This window comes from Diabrotica undecimpunctata, chromosome 6, assembly GCF_040954645.1.
Source record: "Diabrotica undecimpunctata isolate CICGRU chromosome 6, icDiaUnde3, whole genome shotgun sequence".
NCBI classification, from domain to species: Eukaryota; Metazoa; Arthropoda; class Insecta; order Coleoptera; family Chrysomelidae; genus Diabrotica; species Diabrotica undecimpunctata.
Window position 1 is genome coordinate 63,900,081 of NC_092808.1, and position 16,219 is coordinate 63,916,299.

At 32.7% G+C, this 16,219-nt stretch overlaps 1 protein-coding gene across 2 annotated transcripts in view; it reads left to right on the forward strand.

The window, feature by feature from the left end:
- LOC140443473 (uncharacterized) overlaps positions 1–16,219 on the forward strand; it is a 96,985-nt gene that overhangs the window by 14,463 nt on the left and 66,303 nt on the right. For both annotated transcript variants that reach the window (XM_072534760.1, XM_072534759.1), the window contains exon 3: positions 1,716–1,916. In XM_072534760.1, the coding sequence (XP_072390861.1) occupies positions 1,716–1,916 (201 nt within the window). The remainder of the gene's footprint in view (positions 1–1,715; positions 1,917–16,219) is intronic.

Genomic DNA, 16,219 nt, shown 5'->3' on the forward strand with positions numbered 1-16,219 from the left:
ACGAATTATCACAGCACGTATACGATGATAATAGGAGACTTCAACGCTAAGATCGGACAACGACTTGAAAAAACCGAAAACTATATAGGACAATTCGGCTCTGGAGTTAGAAATAATGATAGAGGAGAAACCTAGGTTAATTTCCTACAAGCCAACAAATACTATGCAATGAACACATTCTATAAGAAAAAACCTCAAAGAAAGTGGACGTGGCTATCACCAGACAGATATCATACAGGACGTAACAGTAATAAATACGGCGTCAGTAAGTAGCGATCACCGAATGGTTAGAGCCAAATTAGAGATAAAACATAATAAAAATAGAATTAAATTTAGAAAAACTTAAATATAGAAAAACAATATAAAAGCAATTTAAAACTCGCGAAAGTATTAAATCTAGATAAACTTAACTTAAATGAAATCAATGAAGTCATAACAAAAGAACTATTAAATGCAAGCTCAGAAGTGGCAACCGCTAACAGAAAACGAAAATAAGTGTAGAATCACAAAGCATGCTAAAACAAAGAAAAGATCTTCTGAGACAAAACAAAAGAGACACTGCAGAATTTAAGAAACTTAATCGAGTAATAAGAAAACAGATAAAAGAGAACATTAAAAAATATCAAAAAGACCATATAGAACAAGTCATAGAGAAAAACCGAAGTCTCAAATACACCAAACCGAAACTAGGAAAGAAAAACATAATAACCATTAAATATTAACAAGGACAGCTAGAAAAAAGTAAATCTGATATAGCAAACTCAGAAGTGATGAAAAGAAATAAAAAGGAATAAAGCTCCTGGAAGCGATGGAATCCTAGCAGAAATGGTAAAGGAAGGCGGAGAAGAAGCCATCACATATCTAAAAATACTATTTAATAAATGTCTATTCGAAGGCAACATACCCAAACAATGGAACAAACATAATACAATCAAGATGGAATTTAATTCAGAATTATACAACAATCTTTAAAGATAGCTTTTTATTACTTCTAAAATATATGTATGTTTGATAATACCTATTTTAACTTTAATGATAAATTCTACAGCCAAATATTTAGAGCCCTCTAGATAGTCCACTCAGTCTCATAATAGCAACTATAATTTTGGATCATTTATTTGATACCGTAATTCCACAATCGCCTTTAACTTTGCCTTCGTTAAACAATTTGTAGACAACCTTATTTGTTTTGTTTCTTCTTCACAAATTCAAAATACCTTTAAACATTTCTAATACTTTTAATAAACGTATACAATTTACTTTAGAGATTGAAAGTGAGTGTTCGGTATCGTTTCTAGTCACAAAGTTAATAAGAACTGAACAAAACAAAATAATGATAGATTGGTATCAAAAGTCAACATAACATGGTAGATATTTAAACTATTTTTCAAATCATCCTACTCATCAAAAGTTTAATACAGTAATTTCAATGAAAAATAGGGTAAAGCATATTAGTGACGAAAAGTTCATGGACAGAAACTTAAAGTTGCTAATAAACTTCTTAAAATCATATTAAACATAGAAATGTTTAAAAATACTTACAAATTTTACATCGTTCTTTTTATTAATTATATTTAAAATTATATCGTAGTTTCTCAAATATAGAGACGTAAAGAAAAAAAGGAGTTTGTATATATATATATATATATATATATATATATATATATATATATATATATATTATATTTATAATGGGTATATAATTTATTTTTTAGTAATTTTGGCGTCATTATTTTTGGGTGCTATAGTAGCGCCACTTGATCCAGAGGCAAGTTATAAAGAAAAGGAATTTCTTATCAAACAATTAAAGCCGAAAATGTGCTTTGTGGATTCACGAACTGTAACATATATTCAACGAATACTACATAACAATAAATTGCGTGGAACTGCCATTAACTTTAGTGTAGAGAGCGGTGGTAAGATATTTTAGTCCTATTTAGACTTTAGAATTTTTAAAACATTCAGAATTTTTGTTAAATTTAGAACAAATGAGAAAAAATGTAATATACAAAAACAAGCAATGTGTAATATTATCTGAATTCAGATTTACAAATCTTTAAGCAGTAGAGTAACATGTTAGGAATTTATCGGTAATTTGTAATAATCTTGAAAGAAAATGAATACATGTTAAATTAATTTTTTGTCTAATTGCCACCAATACCTGCATCTTTTCCTTTATATAAGTAATAATATATTTACAATAAGGGATTAAAAAGAAACAAAAATAACCAATGTTTAATATCTTTGTAACTCTGATAAAAAGTATGCTATTATACGATTATGAAACGTGAAACAGAGAAAAACTGAAGAAAGATAGGAGCAACGGAAATGAATATAATAATGTAAACGCTGAGAATTTCGATAAGAAAGGGGGTAAAAAAATGGAGAAATCAGGGAACTCGTAGAAATAGAAGATAAAATAATATATAACATACAACAAAAGTAGCTCATATGGTCCGGACATATGGAAAACAAATTGCTCCCGAAACAAGTACTTGCATGGACACCTATAGAAAGACAGAAAAGAGGAAGATAAAAAAGAGGAAGACCGAAGACAACAGGGATGGAAGGAGCAGGAAAATTAATGGGTTCCAAAGAACTTGGAGAAGAACCGACAGGAATGGAAATTGGGCATTAGACAACATTTGAAAGATGTTCTTAACTGATTGTATATATTGTAGTATTTTTATTAATCTAATTTATTGTCTTTACTTATTATCAAAGGTTCTACACTTATATCACTTACAAGTTTGTTTAAAGTCTTTATTTGTACAATATAACTAATTTATTTCACACTAATAATTATATAATTTATTTACATTTATTACAATTCGTGCGTTATATTTTAAAAACTCGACGCGATGTTCAAAACTAACTGTCCCTTGAAATAAAATATCCCATATATATATAAACAACCGTTAGTTCTGGAATTACGGCGAAGAATCGATGACCTTCCATCGAAGGAATTTCATCAAAAGCAGGTTTTTTATATCGTAGGGGGACCCATGGCTCTAGAAATTTCTACCGGCTGGTATATTTATGATCTAGAAAAGACGAATGGGTTAGAAATAATATGTTTAAAGTTATGACTCATAATATTTATCGTACCATTTCCCCCTCTTAAACGATGGTTCCTCCTGGAACCTTGTCGGGACTGGAACTTTAACGGTATGCTGGTATCGGCAACTGGACCCTCTTTTACAACTTCCAGTTGTATAAAAATGACAAGGGACGGTTTTCTCTCCGCACCAGTAACTATGCGGATTGCAACAGACTAACACCTGGACTTCGGTGTCTTTAAAGATCTCCTCCACCATATTTCGGATAACCTTCCAATCTAATTGGCGGCACTCCAACTTTAGCATGGCTAACTTTTGCACGTCGGACTCTAGTACGTGCTCTTTCAATTGAAGTAAGGCTTCCCATACATCTCGGTAGGTAGGTTGGTCACGGGCAGTGTCTTTTGTTACCAGGTAGAAAAGGTAACGTGATGCTTCTTGGAGTTTCAAGGCTTTCCCGGGAGCTGGCATTTGGCATAGAAGTTCTGCAACTCGACCGAACTTCCTTCGAAAGATGTATGCCAACCCTGGTGCGTCTTTGATACTAGCCGGGATGGTAAGGGCCACCGAGTAGTCATCGGGAAGCGCGAGTAGATCTTACTTTTCTTCAGTGGTAACACCATGTCTTGCTTTACCGGTAACTCCATAGGCCCCCATGAATTCCTCAAACGTCAGGTCAGACACATCTTGGACTTGGTTTACTTCCACTTCTTCATATAGGTCGTGGTCACTTTCGAAATACGCCAGCCGGTTATGGTGTACTATCATCGGCTTTCCCTTTGAAATCTTGCTTATTCGGTAGATGACATGGTTGATCTTCTCCATAATGAGATATGGACCTTCCCAAAACTGCTGCAACTTGGTAGAACAACCTTTTTGCTTCTTGGGATTATAGAGCCAGACTTTGTCGTTCTTCTTAAATCAACCCTTTTCGGCTTGTGTATCGTACCGTTTCTTCATTCGGTCGCTAGCGATCTGAAGGTGGGAATGAACCAAGTCGTGTACATCGTCCATTCCTCTTCGTAATTCAATCACATAATCTTCACCTGTTACATCTTCTCCAGGTCGACACCCAAACTCTAGATCACAAGGTAGTCGTATTTCGCGTCCGAATAGAACCCTGGCTGGTGTCTGGCCTGTTGATTCGTTAACAGCAGATCTGTAGGCCATTGTGAAGAACGGAAGAGTCTCGCTGAAAACCGATCAGACACCATCTTTGTCAAATACTTGCCAACTGTCCTATTCATCCGTTCTACCATACCATCCGATTGCGGATGATACGCTGTAGTTCTTGTTTTCTTCATGCCTAGTCTATCACATATTCCTTGGAATAGATCGCTTTCGAAGTTCCTTCCTTGGTCGCTATGAATCTTCAAAGGCACTCCAAATCGGCTGATATATTCTTGGATCAACTTATCTGCAACGGTGGCGGCCTTCTGGTCTGGAAGTGCGTAAATTTCGACCCACTTAGTGAAGTAATCCATTACTACCAACTAGTGATGTGAACTTTAGTTACTTTTCAGTACTGGTAACGATTAGTTACTTTGTGTGTTAGGACTCGTTACTTTGTAACGGTTACTTCTATATAGTTACTTTTGTTAAAGTATTAGGTAATTAGGTATATATGTTTTAAAAAAATAGAAGTAAGCTCATAACTATAAAATTTAAGATAAGGCACGATAGCCTGTTTTATGTGTAAGAGGATTATAAATAAAAAGACCAGAAATTTTTAATTATCAAAAAGTATATTCTAAATATAAAAAATAAAATAATTAACAATAACAATGAAAAAAAAAAATAAAAAACTTTTAAAATGTACTTCACTTATAGGTTTTCATTGCAGTTCAAAAATAAAATAGTTTCAACATTTTTTGATTTCAAGCGGTTTCTTCGTTCCGTAATGACTTGGCCTGCCTTAGAAAAAACACGCTCACATGGAACGGATGTAGCAAGCACTGACAAATATTTCTTTGCTAATACCGCAAGCCATGGATATATCTTTTCTCTCTCCTTCCACCAGAGCAGAGGATTTTGTTTTCTTTCTAAATTCGCCTCTTCTGAAAACATTTTTAGTTCAGCAATAGCCACGGCCGTTGGGCTTGTTACAGTGTTTGAAGATTTGACTAAGTTGTCAAAATCTTGCCAAATGATGTCGTCAATTTCTGTACTTGACGTCTCCGTTAACGGTAACTGATATGTATCATTGGAAGGCTCTGGGGCCGTATCGTCTTGTTGACTTTTTTTAATTAGCCCAACTAATTCTTCTTGAAGTCTCTCTTTAACCTTTTTTAAACAGTCATCGTTATTGAATCCCTTAGTTTTAAATCTTGGATCCAGAAAAGAGGATTTTCCCATTATTATATTATTTTCAGGGTTCCCAAAACGTGTGGTTATTGAGGCTAACAATGAATCTATTAACTCTCTTCCTAATTGACTTGTAATTTGAACTCTTATTCGCTCTAAAGATGATATTACCCCCTTAATAATAAGAATTACTTTGGACAGAGTTATTTGTTTTTCGGAACTCATTTCTATAGTAACAACCTCAAATGGTTTTAATATTTTACAGAATTCCTGTAATAGTAACCATTCTTCTTCCGTCGGTAAACTTACTGGATTATGCAAAACAGCAACTGTGGCAGCTAATGGGTTACATAATTTAACTACCCTTTCTAACATATAATATGTTGAATTCCACCTTGTTTGTACATCATTAATTAGTTTTAAAGGAGTAGCAGTGGGATTCATTTGAGACTGAGTTTCAAAAAATTTAGCGGTGGCTTGAGAACTCCTATGAAAATGTTCGACTATTTTTTTAACTTTTTTTGCAGCTCCTCTATGTGCACCAATCCATTCCTAACGATCAGATTGATAGTGTGTGCAAAACAAGGAATATGCACCCAACCAGTTATTTTTACTGCCGCTATAATATTTGCCGCATTGTCGGTAGTTATAGCGTATACTTTGTCAGAAATACTCCATTCATCTGCAACTCGCCGTAATTCACGAGCTATATTTTCAGCAGTATGCCTCCCATCGTATTTAAAACATGACAGTAAACACCCATAGTACTGCCAATCAGTTGTTATAAAATGTGCTGTAACTGCTACATATCCTTCTGTATTAATAGAAGTCCAACTGTCGGTACTTAATGTGATATATTCAGCAGTTTTGAGGAGAGCTTTAACTTCGAGAACTTTTCTTCCATATTTAGCTGGAATTAAAGATTTGCTAAATGTTGATCTGTGTGGTACAATATAAGACGGTTCAAGTTCATTTAACAGTTTACGAAAACCCCGATCCTCGACAACTGAAAAAGGTTGGAGATCGTTTACTATCATATTTAATATTAAATCACTAATTTTTTGTTGACGTGATAATGAAATTGGTCGTGATACATATCCTTGCAGACTTGACTGTTTTTGTTTTTTAAAAATCGAATTTTTTTCAACACTTACAGGTCTTGTTTGCTTCTCCTCTTCAGTGTACATCGTCGGTGTTACTTTATTTTGTTCCAACCTTGAAGTTGCAATTGATATAGATGGACCTAAATTAAAAATATACGTATGTATTAAATTAAATTGTGCACCAAAATAAAAATTACCTGCTTGCATTACTTCCATGTTCAAAGGATTAGTGCTTTCAGGATGACTGCTTCTTTTTTCGAGTGGTTCCTCTAGAGCCATTGTTGGATGTTTATTTTTAAGATGTTTTCTTAAATTTGATACATTTCCGCCTTTATAAGAATACATACCGTTGCAAAAATTGCATTTCGCCTTATCATTAGAAGTGATAGCAAAATGTATCCAGATAGCGCTTCTTTTTTGACTTAATAAATCCATAATTAGACAATTTTATTATTGTGCTAACTACTAGAAAATAACTTTCACAAAATTAACGGACCAGTATCTAAACAAAATTGCACCGAATGAACATCAGAACATCAACGAACTCATCTATCGATTGTCGAAGCGGGGGAAGTGCACTGTGCACTATGGGCGTGGTACGAGGTAGTAAAGTTATTTTAGTTACTTTGGTTATAGTTTCCGTTCCGCTGACCGTTCAGTTACACACTGACTCAGGAACAATGTAACGAAACCATGAAGTAACTAGTAACGAGTCTTTTTTCAATTTAATCATCGTTACTTAGATATTCTAAAAGTAACTGTTACTTTGTAACGATTACTTACTTTTTTCGCATTACTACTACCAACATGTACTTGCCTCTATTTTCACTTTTTGGAAATGGCCCAGCGATGTCCAAAGCTATTCTTTCAAACGGGCTTCCAACATTATATTGTCTCATAGGAGCTCTCCTTTTTTGGCGAGGCCCGTTACTCGTAGCACAAATAGTACATTTTTTACACCAGTCCTTTACGTCGTCGGAGCTATTCATCCAATAAAACTGTTCCCGAATTCGCTGAATGGTTTTCTTTACACCGAAATGCCCTCTTGATGGACTGTCGTGTAAATGACGAAGTACTTCGGCTATTCTGCTCTTTGGGATCAACAACTGTCTTCTCTTCTCTGAACCGTCATCATTTTTCAGTACTCGTTTGAGCAAGCCATCTTCCATTAAAAATGAGTCCCACTGAGCCCAATACGTCTTAACTACTGAGCATAGGTTTGATATTTCTTACCAAGGTGGTCGACGGTTTTCCTCTTTCCATTTTCGAATTTTCTGTATAACTGGATCTCTTTCTTGTTCTTCTTTGATCTTAGTAGACGTCCAGTCGTCGTTGACCATCGTTGTTCTTAGCACTGCTGCTTCCTTGGATTCCGTTTTGTAGCAGTGGGAACACTCTGCTGGGCATGGCCTTCTGGAAAGAGAATCAGCGTTTCTGTGGCTAACTCCGGTCCGGTGCTCAATCTTAAAATTGTATTCTTGGAGTCGTTCGATCCACCTGGCTATCTGACCCTCTGGATTCTCAAACTGCATCAACCACTTAAGAGCGGCATGGTCGGTTCGGATTAAAAACTTTCTTCCGTAAAGGTATTGATAAAAGTGCTCTACTGATTTCACTACTGCTAGAAGTTCTCTTCTCGTGACACAATAATTCCGCTCAGGTTTTGAAAGAACTTTACTAAAATATCCGAGGACTCGTTCCTGTCCTCCTTGAATCTGAGACAGCACTCCTCCAATTCCCACATTACTTGCATCTGTATCTAAGATAAACTCTCCTTCTGGCAGTGGATACCCTAAAATTGGTGCAGTGATTAAATGCTTTTTTAAGGTCTCAAAAGTATTTTGGCAGTCTGTATCCCAGCGGTAATCTCTTGCTTCCTCTGTAAGTCACGTTAATGGCTTAGGGATATTTGCAAACTTCTTAATAAACCAGTAGTAAGTACATAGTCCAAGAAAACTTCTTACTTGATGTTTGTCCGTTGGTTCTGGCCATTTCTTAATGGAATCGATTTTTCTCTTATGCACGGCCACTACTTCTTTACTGACTATATGACCCAGATAATTGACTTTACCTTGAAATAGCTGGCACTTCTTGAGGTTTAACATCAATTGGACAGCTTTAAGTCGATTAAAAACGTTTTCTAAATTCTTCAGATGATCTTCAAATGTTTTCCAAGATAACTCCCTTAACACATTTTCCATAAGCCTCTCAAATGTCGCAGGAGCATTACAGAGTCCAAATGGCATATCGTTGAATTTCCACAATCCAGATCCTGTGGTGAAGGCTGTCTTCTCTTTATCTACTAGATCCATTTCTACCTGCCAGTATCCAGACTTCAAATCCAAAGTAGAAAACAATTTACTTCCAGCCAATGTGTCCAACGTATTGTCGATCCGCGGCAGAGGATAACTATCTTTCTTGGTAACGTTGTTCAGCAAACGGTAATCCACACAGAACCCCGTCGTTCCCTCTTTCTTCTTAACCAGGACCACCGAAGAGACCCATGGGCTCGTAGAAGGTTCTATCACCCCGTCTTTCTTCATTTACTAAACAATTGTTTCAGCTTCCTCTCTTTTCGCCTGGATGAAGAAAAACCTTCTCGTTGCCAACTTTGATTACTTTATTCTTAAAATCCAATTGGAATCCATGCATATGCATTACGTTAATTACTAATATAACATCCTCTTCGATGTCAGCAACTATAACAGTATGGACGAACTTTTCTGCTCCAATTCCCCATTGTACCTGAATTTCTTCATGAATGTTGGCATTTTCACCTGTAGCGGTCCGAAGTAGCAACTTCGTTGGTAACAGTTTCTTACGGCTGTTTATAACTGTCGGGCGTATAATGGTTCTGGTCGCTCCGGTATCCACCAACAACGTATGAATTTTACCATTTATTTCTCCATCTACATATACACTATCTTCACGACATTTTAAAGAAGCTATTAGTATGAGAAGGTCTTTGGAAAAATTCCGGGTCAAAGCTGCCCCCTAAGGCTGACTCGTTCTAGTTTTTCTGATGGTGAGTTTCTTGATTTTATGGTCTTCGTTTTCTTGCATGTAATACTTTTCATCATATTAACGAGCTGGTCAAGTTTATCTTCATCTCCTTCCTCTTTTACAGTCCTAACTTTACTGTACCCGCCAGAGGCCTGCGTAGTTGACTCGTATTCGAGGGCGACGGATAAGACATCAACCAGCGTTTTGTGACGAGCTAATCGCAATGTTCTCTACATTTCATGATCACGAAAACCATCAATAAATGTTTGAACGGTCAATTTTTCCATTATGTCTTCGGGAGCTGTTGGATAAGCATATCGTACTAATCTGGCAATATCTACCTCATATTCTTGAAGAGCCTCATCTTTCTTCTGTCTTCGATTTTTAAGCTGCAACTGATATACATGCTTCAAATGTTCGTGGCCATATCGCATATTTAACCTCTTCTTCAGTTGTTCGAAATCATCCGTCTCCTCTACAGATATGGTCTGAAGCACATCTAAGGAATCTCCTCGAAGAGCGATAGTCAGGTTTACAGCCTTTTCTTTTTTAGACCATCCATTCGCTCTTGCAGCTGATTCGAACTGTTTCATGTAGTTGTTCCATGACGATTTTCCGTCGAAAGTTGGGACTTTCACATGAACAGAACCTTCACTTCCTTCAAATTCCTGCCGTATTTCTAACTTACATTTCGTATCGTCTTCATTTGTCTCTACTGTAATCGGATTGTTTCCTTTCTCTGCTGTCCCTGTGTTTCCTCAATCTTCCTTTCCATCTCTTTAATCTTTTCATCGAAGGTCAACATATCAGCAGCAACTTGGTTTTTTAACGAAGACATTCTATCGTCCAGGACAGACATCTTAAAAGTGACTTTAGAGATTTCCGAAGAGATGTTAGCAGAAACTTTGCTTTCCAGAGAAGAAATCTCGTTAGAAACTTTGTTTTCTAAAGAAGCGATGTCGCCGGAAACTTAAGAAATATCGCCAGAAACTTTGTTCTCCAATGATGCGATGTCACCAAAAACTTTGTTCTCTAATGATGCGATGTCGCCAGAAACCTTGTTCTCTAATGATGCGATGTCGCCGGAGACTTTGTACTTTAGTTTCGAAATCGACAAGATGACAGCATCTTCAAATATATAAGTTTCCGGGTTTAAACCTTCTTCCTCCAAAGCGTTCTTTAGTCGTTGGACTAACTCAGCCTTTTTTCCGGTAGATGCTAATTCTCTATCCTCGAGATGTCTTCTTAAATTCGTAACTGTGAGCTCATAAATCGTAGTCATTTTCACAATTTATTTTATATATCCCACTTTTCTGACACCACTGTAGTATTTTTATTAATCTAATTTATTGTCTTTATTTATTATCAAAGGTTCTACATTTATAACACTTACAAGTTTATTTAAAGTCTTTATTTGTACAATATAACTAATTTATTACAAACTAATAATTATATAATTCATTTACATTTATTACAATTCGTGCGTTACATTTTAAAAACTCGACGCGATGTTCAAAACTAACTGTCGCTTTAAATAAAATGTCCCATATATATAAACAACCGTTAGTTCTGGAATTACGGCGAAGAATCGATGAACTTCTATCGAAGGAATTCCATCAAAAGCAGGTTTTTTTATATCGTAGGGGGAACCATGGCTATAGAAATTTCTGCCGGCAGGTATATTTATGATCTAGAAAAGACGAATGGGTTAGAAATAATATGTTTAAGGTTATGACTCATTTATCGTAACAATATAATATATAAAAATATATGTATATATATAAATATATATATATATATATATATATATATATATATATATATATATATATATATATATTATATTATTATATATTATTTTATATAATATTAATATATATATATATATATATATATATATATTGTGATGATTAGGGTTTATAGAAAATAATTTATAAGTTATATACTACATAATATTAGATATTTGGTTGTTTTAAATAAGTTATATACTAGAGAATTTAATAAAAATATATTTATGTGAGGGCAATTTTTAATAAATTAGCATATAATAATTGTAAAAATATAATAGAAAAATATAATAAATTGTAAAATAATAGATTTAAGTGAGCCATGTGCCTAGGCAACCAACTATACATACTCCAAGTGTCAAATTAAGAATCATAATACGAATATAAGTGGGGTTATTATAATAATATATTGTTTGAAATGTGTATTTTATTAAATTAGAGTGTTAGTTACTAATTTAATTATATATTCTGATCTGAAAAGCCTAAATGTAAACAAAATTATTAATAGAAAAGAATGGAATTCTCTGGATCTCCGGAGATGGCCATGTTTGCGAAATGGTTTGTTCCAGAAAATTCAGACATGTATTAAATAGAACTAAATTGGAACATGATCTATTACGAGATGGTTCTGGAATATCCGAAAGATATAAATACCCGTGATTTGGATTCAAGATGGCAGTTTTTAGGCAGTTTTTATTCAGAAGAGGCAGTTTTTGAAAGTTTTTAGCAGTTTTTATCATGAAAGTTAGTTAGAAGATAGATACATTTACTTAGTGAAGTCAATTGTTCAGAAGTTTTTGAAAGTTTTTAGTCAGAAAAGTTTTAGATAGTGCAGTCAGAAGAGTTTTAAGAAGTTTTTAGGTCAGTTTTGGAAGTTTTTAGTCAGAAGTCAAGCAGTTTATTATGAAAGTTAGTTGGAGTCAGTAAATCAAGTACAAATAGTCAAAATGTTTAATATAGTGAGTTAAATGAAGATTAAAAATTATGCATATAATTTAATGCACATTTATAATTATACACAAATAATTATTGAAGATAAAAAAAAGGTATATTGGAAGAAATTAAATTATATTATGGTTGGAGATTAGTATAAATCAACTTATAATAATTGGATATTGGTATATTGAAAAGAAGAATAAATATAAATGCTGTTTGCTGGTTTGGTTGGTAGTGTATAGATGCTGGTGAAGAAAAATATATCTTAAATTGGTAGAAGCTGATAATTGAAAAAAGTAATTTCACAAAAAACAAGGAGAACTGAAGTACGAAGACATTCAGTGGTGATTAGAATCTATATACTTAGTGGAAAATAGTTCATTTAGGCATTCAGTGAAAGAAAGGTACAAAATTTTGTTAATATAATTTAGTTAGTGTCATAACAATTTCAATTTTGAAGATAGTTTGTTTAAATTTTAGATTGTCTATAGAATTTAATTAGTTTTATAAGAATATCAGTTTAAAGATACTTTATTTTAAATTTACATTGACTAGGTTAGATATATATGTGTGTTTCATAATAGTTATAATAAAGATAATTTAAAAAAGTACTTACAAGCTAATTCTTTGAGAACCGCGATAAAAACCCTATATATTATATTATTAAAAATACTCATTGCTCATCATTCAAACAAAAAACACATCATAACAATTTGGCGCCCAACGTGGGGCTCTCTATTTAAAAGAATTAGTTTGGGAAGATAAGTGCTCTCATATAATTAAATTAATTATCAGTAGAAAGAAAAAATTATAGATTTTATTTTTAATTATATTTGAACAAGTAAAGTCTCAAAATGTCTCAAGGAAAGAAAGGTACAAGAAGCAAAAAGAATGAAGAAGATGTGGAAGTAGAAACACAACCTATACAAGAGGAGAGTTTAGTTCAAGCTCCACAAGATACTGCAGAAATGAATCCAGAAAGAGAGGAAAATGTCAATATGGCAGCTTTGATGTCATTATTGATGCAGATGAACAAGACAATGGAAGAGAATACAAAAAAAATAGAACACAAAATGGAACAGAATTCACAAGAAGTCAAAGAAGACATGAAAAAAATGGAACAGAAAATGGAAGAGAATTCAAAAGAAATCAAAGAAGACATAAAAAAATTGGAAGAGAATTCAAAAGAAGTCAAAGAAGACATGAAAAAAATGGAACAGAAATTGGAAGAGAATTATAGAAAATTAGAAAAGAAAATAGAAGATAATAATAATAAAATTGTAAAACAAATGGATAAAAAACTTGAAGCTGCAGAGAAAAAAGTAGCAAATGAAATAAAAAGTATACGGAATGACTACAAGAAAAGGATAGACAATGAGAGGACAGAAGTAAAGAGGATTATTCAAGATAATAAGATAGATATAGAACAGAAAATAGAGTTACAAAAATGTAACTTAGAAGTAAAAATTAACGAAGACAGGAGAAACACAGAAGAAAAATTAGACGATATACAACAAAATATCCAAATAAATTGTAATCAAATAAGAAATGTGGAACAGAGAATAGATGATATTTCACAAATGAGAGACATAGGGAGACCTTACTTAAATTTAACAAATGAGACTGGGATTAAATTCTCTGGTAATATAAAAAATTTGCATCCTAGAGTATACATCAATAGTTTAAAACATAAATTAAGATTGGTGAATAATATTAATGATATTAAAGATTATATTAGAATGACATTAAATGACAATGCAGCAACTTGGTTTGCTAGTATTGAAAATGATTTAGATAACTTTCAAACATTTGAAAATAAATTTTTAAATTATTATTGGGGTGAACTAGAGCAAGCCAAGTTTAGAGAAATTCTATATTTTGGAAAGTATAATCACAATTTAAAATCAAATATGGTAGATTATGCATTAAAACTGATAACAGTTGCAAAATATTTAGAACCACCACTTAGAGAGGATGAAACAGTCTTAAATGTATCTAGACATTTTGATGCTGATGTTGTGCAAACCGTAACTGTACAAAATATTCAAACAATAGATAGTTTTATTAATTTTATTCAAAGAATACAAAGAGGCAATATGACAAGTAATAATAACAACAGAAAAAACAATAATAACTTTCAATATAATAATGATAATCAACAATATAGACAATCTTATAATAGATATGGTGATAGTTTACAAAATTTTAATAATAATAACAGTAATCCAAATAGACAGAACTTTAATAATAATACTAGTTATAATAGACAAAATTTTAATAATACTAATTATAATAGACAACATTTTAATAACAGTACTAATAATAATAGACAAGATTTTAACAATAGAAGAAATACAGAGCGACCTAACTATAACAGACAGGTAAATTGTGTTCGAAGGAATAGAAGCTGCGAAGACAGGGAACAAAGTACTACAAGGCAGGAAAATGTGAGTAGAAGTCATAGTAGGGAAAGACATAGGACATCAGATCCAAGTGGTCAGATACAATCTGACAATTCTAATAATCAAAATTTTGTGCAGTAAACTTTCTGAATTACAAGTTAGGCCATTGCTATTATGAAAAACCTTCTGAATTTATTTCTTTAGATGAGGATAAAATTATTGACTCTATTAATTTAATTTATATAAATGCTTTGGCCAAAAATAAAATGATTAAAATTATGATAGATACTGGTTCAGAAAGTACTTTAGTCTCGGAGAATTTTATTTTTAATACATTAAAACTATCAGATATAATAAAGATTCCAAAAATTAAAATTATTGGTGCAAATAATAAGAAGTTGGGTGAAATTGATAAACTAGCCAATTTTAAAATTAATATTCTTAATAAAGAAATTAATATGCAAGGATTTATTGTCAAGGATTTATGTGTTGATATATTAATGGGAAATGATGAATTGGAAAAGAAGAAAGTAAAGATAGATTTTGAAGAAAGAATGGTAACTTTGGAAGGGCAAATAATTAAATTTATGCAGAAAGATGAGGTAGAAGAAGGAATAAGAGTTGATAGGATATTATTAAAAGAAAATAATGATGTTTATGAAGAAGAAATGTATTTTGATGATAGGGAAATGTCCCAAAAGAATGTAAAGAATAATTATTGTAGTGAATATTTAAGGAATGGAAATTTTAAGCAGATGGATGCCTACGAGGCGGAGTGCGTAAAATTGGAAGCAAGGAATAATGAGTACATAATGAAGAATAATTTTATTTGTAAAGAAGAAGATATAATGAAAGTTTTAAATTGCCCTGAAGAATATAAATCAATAGTCATTTCCATATTGCAGCAACACAGGGGACTTGTCAATAAAGAAAATAGAATTGCACAAAATTATATCCATAGTATAAAAGTTAAAGAAGAAAAAGATTTTAAAACAAAATCATACCCAATACCATATAAATACAGAGAAGAAGTAAACAAAACAATTAATAATATGTTAGAGATGGGATCAGAGAAGAGAACTAGCATTCCAAGAAATTAAAAACATTTTTCTGTCAAATTTGAAAATATACTATCCTGACTACACACAGCCATTCATATTAAGAACAGATGCATCAATAGAGAGATTATCAGGGGTATTATTACAAATACATGATGGGGTCGAATACCCAATACAATTCATTTCAAGAATTACAAAGCCACATGAAAAGGGTTACTCAGTTTCAGAATTAGAACTAGCAAGTATAATACACTGTGTCACAAAATTAAGATTTTATTTGTTGGGTAATGAATTTACAATAGAAACAGATCACCAAGCTTTAACGTCTATATTAAATAACAAATATGGAAACAGTAGAATACATCGGTGGAGTCTAATACTTAGTGAATACTGCTTTGAAATCAAATACATTTCTGGAAAATCCAATATAGTGGCAGATGCTTTATCAGGGTTAGATACAGAATTGATTGTGTAAATGTCTTTATAAAAAGTGTAAAACTTACCAATTCATATGAAAGAAAGCCTGTGGAATGGAAATAATTCCTAGATTTTGTCTATAAATAAACA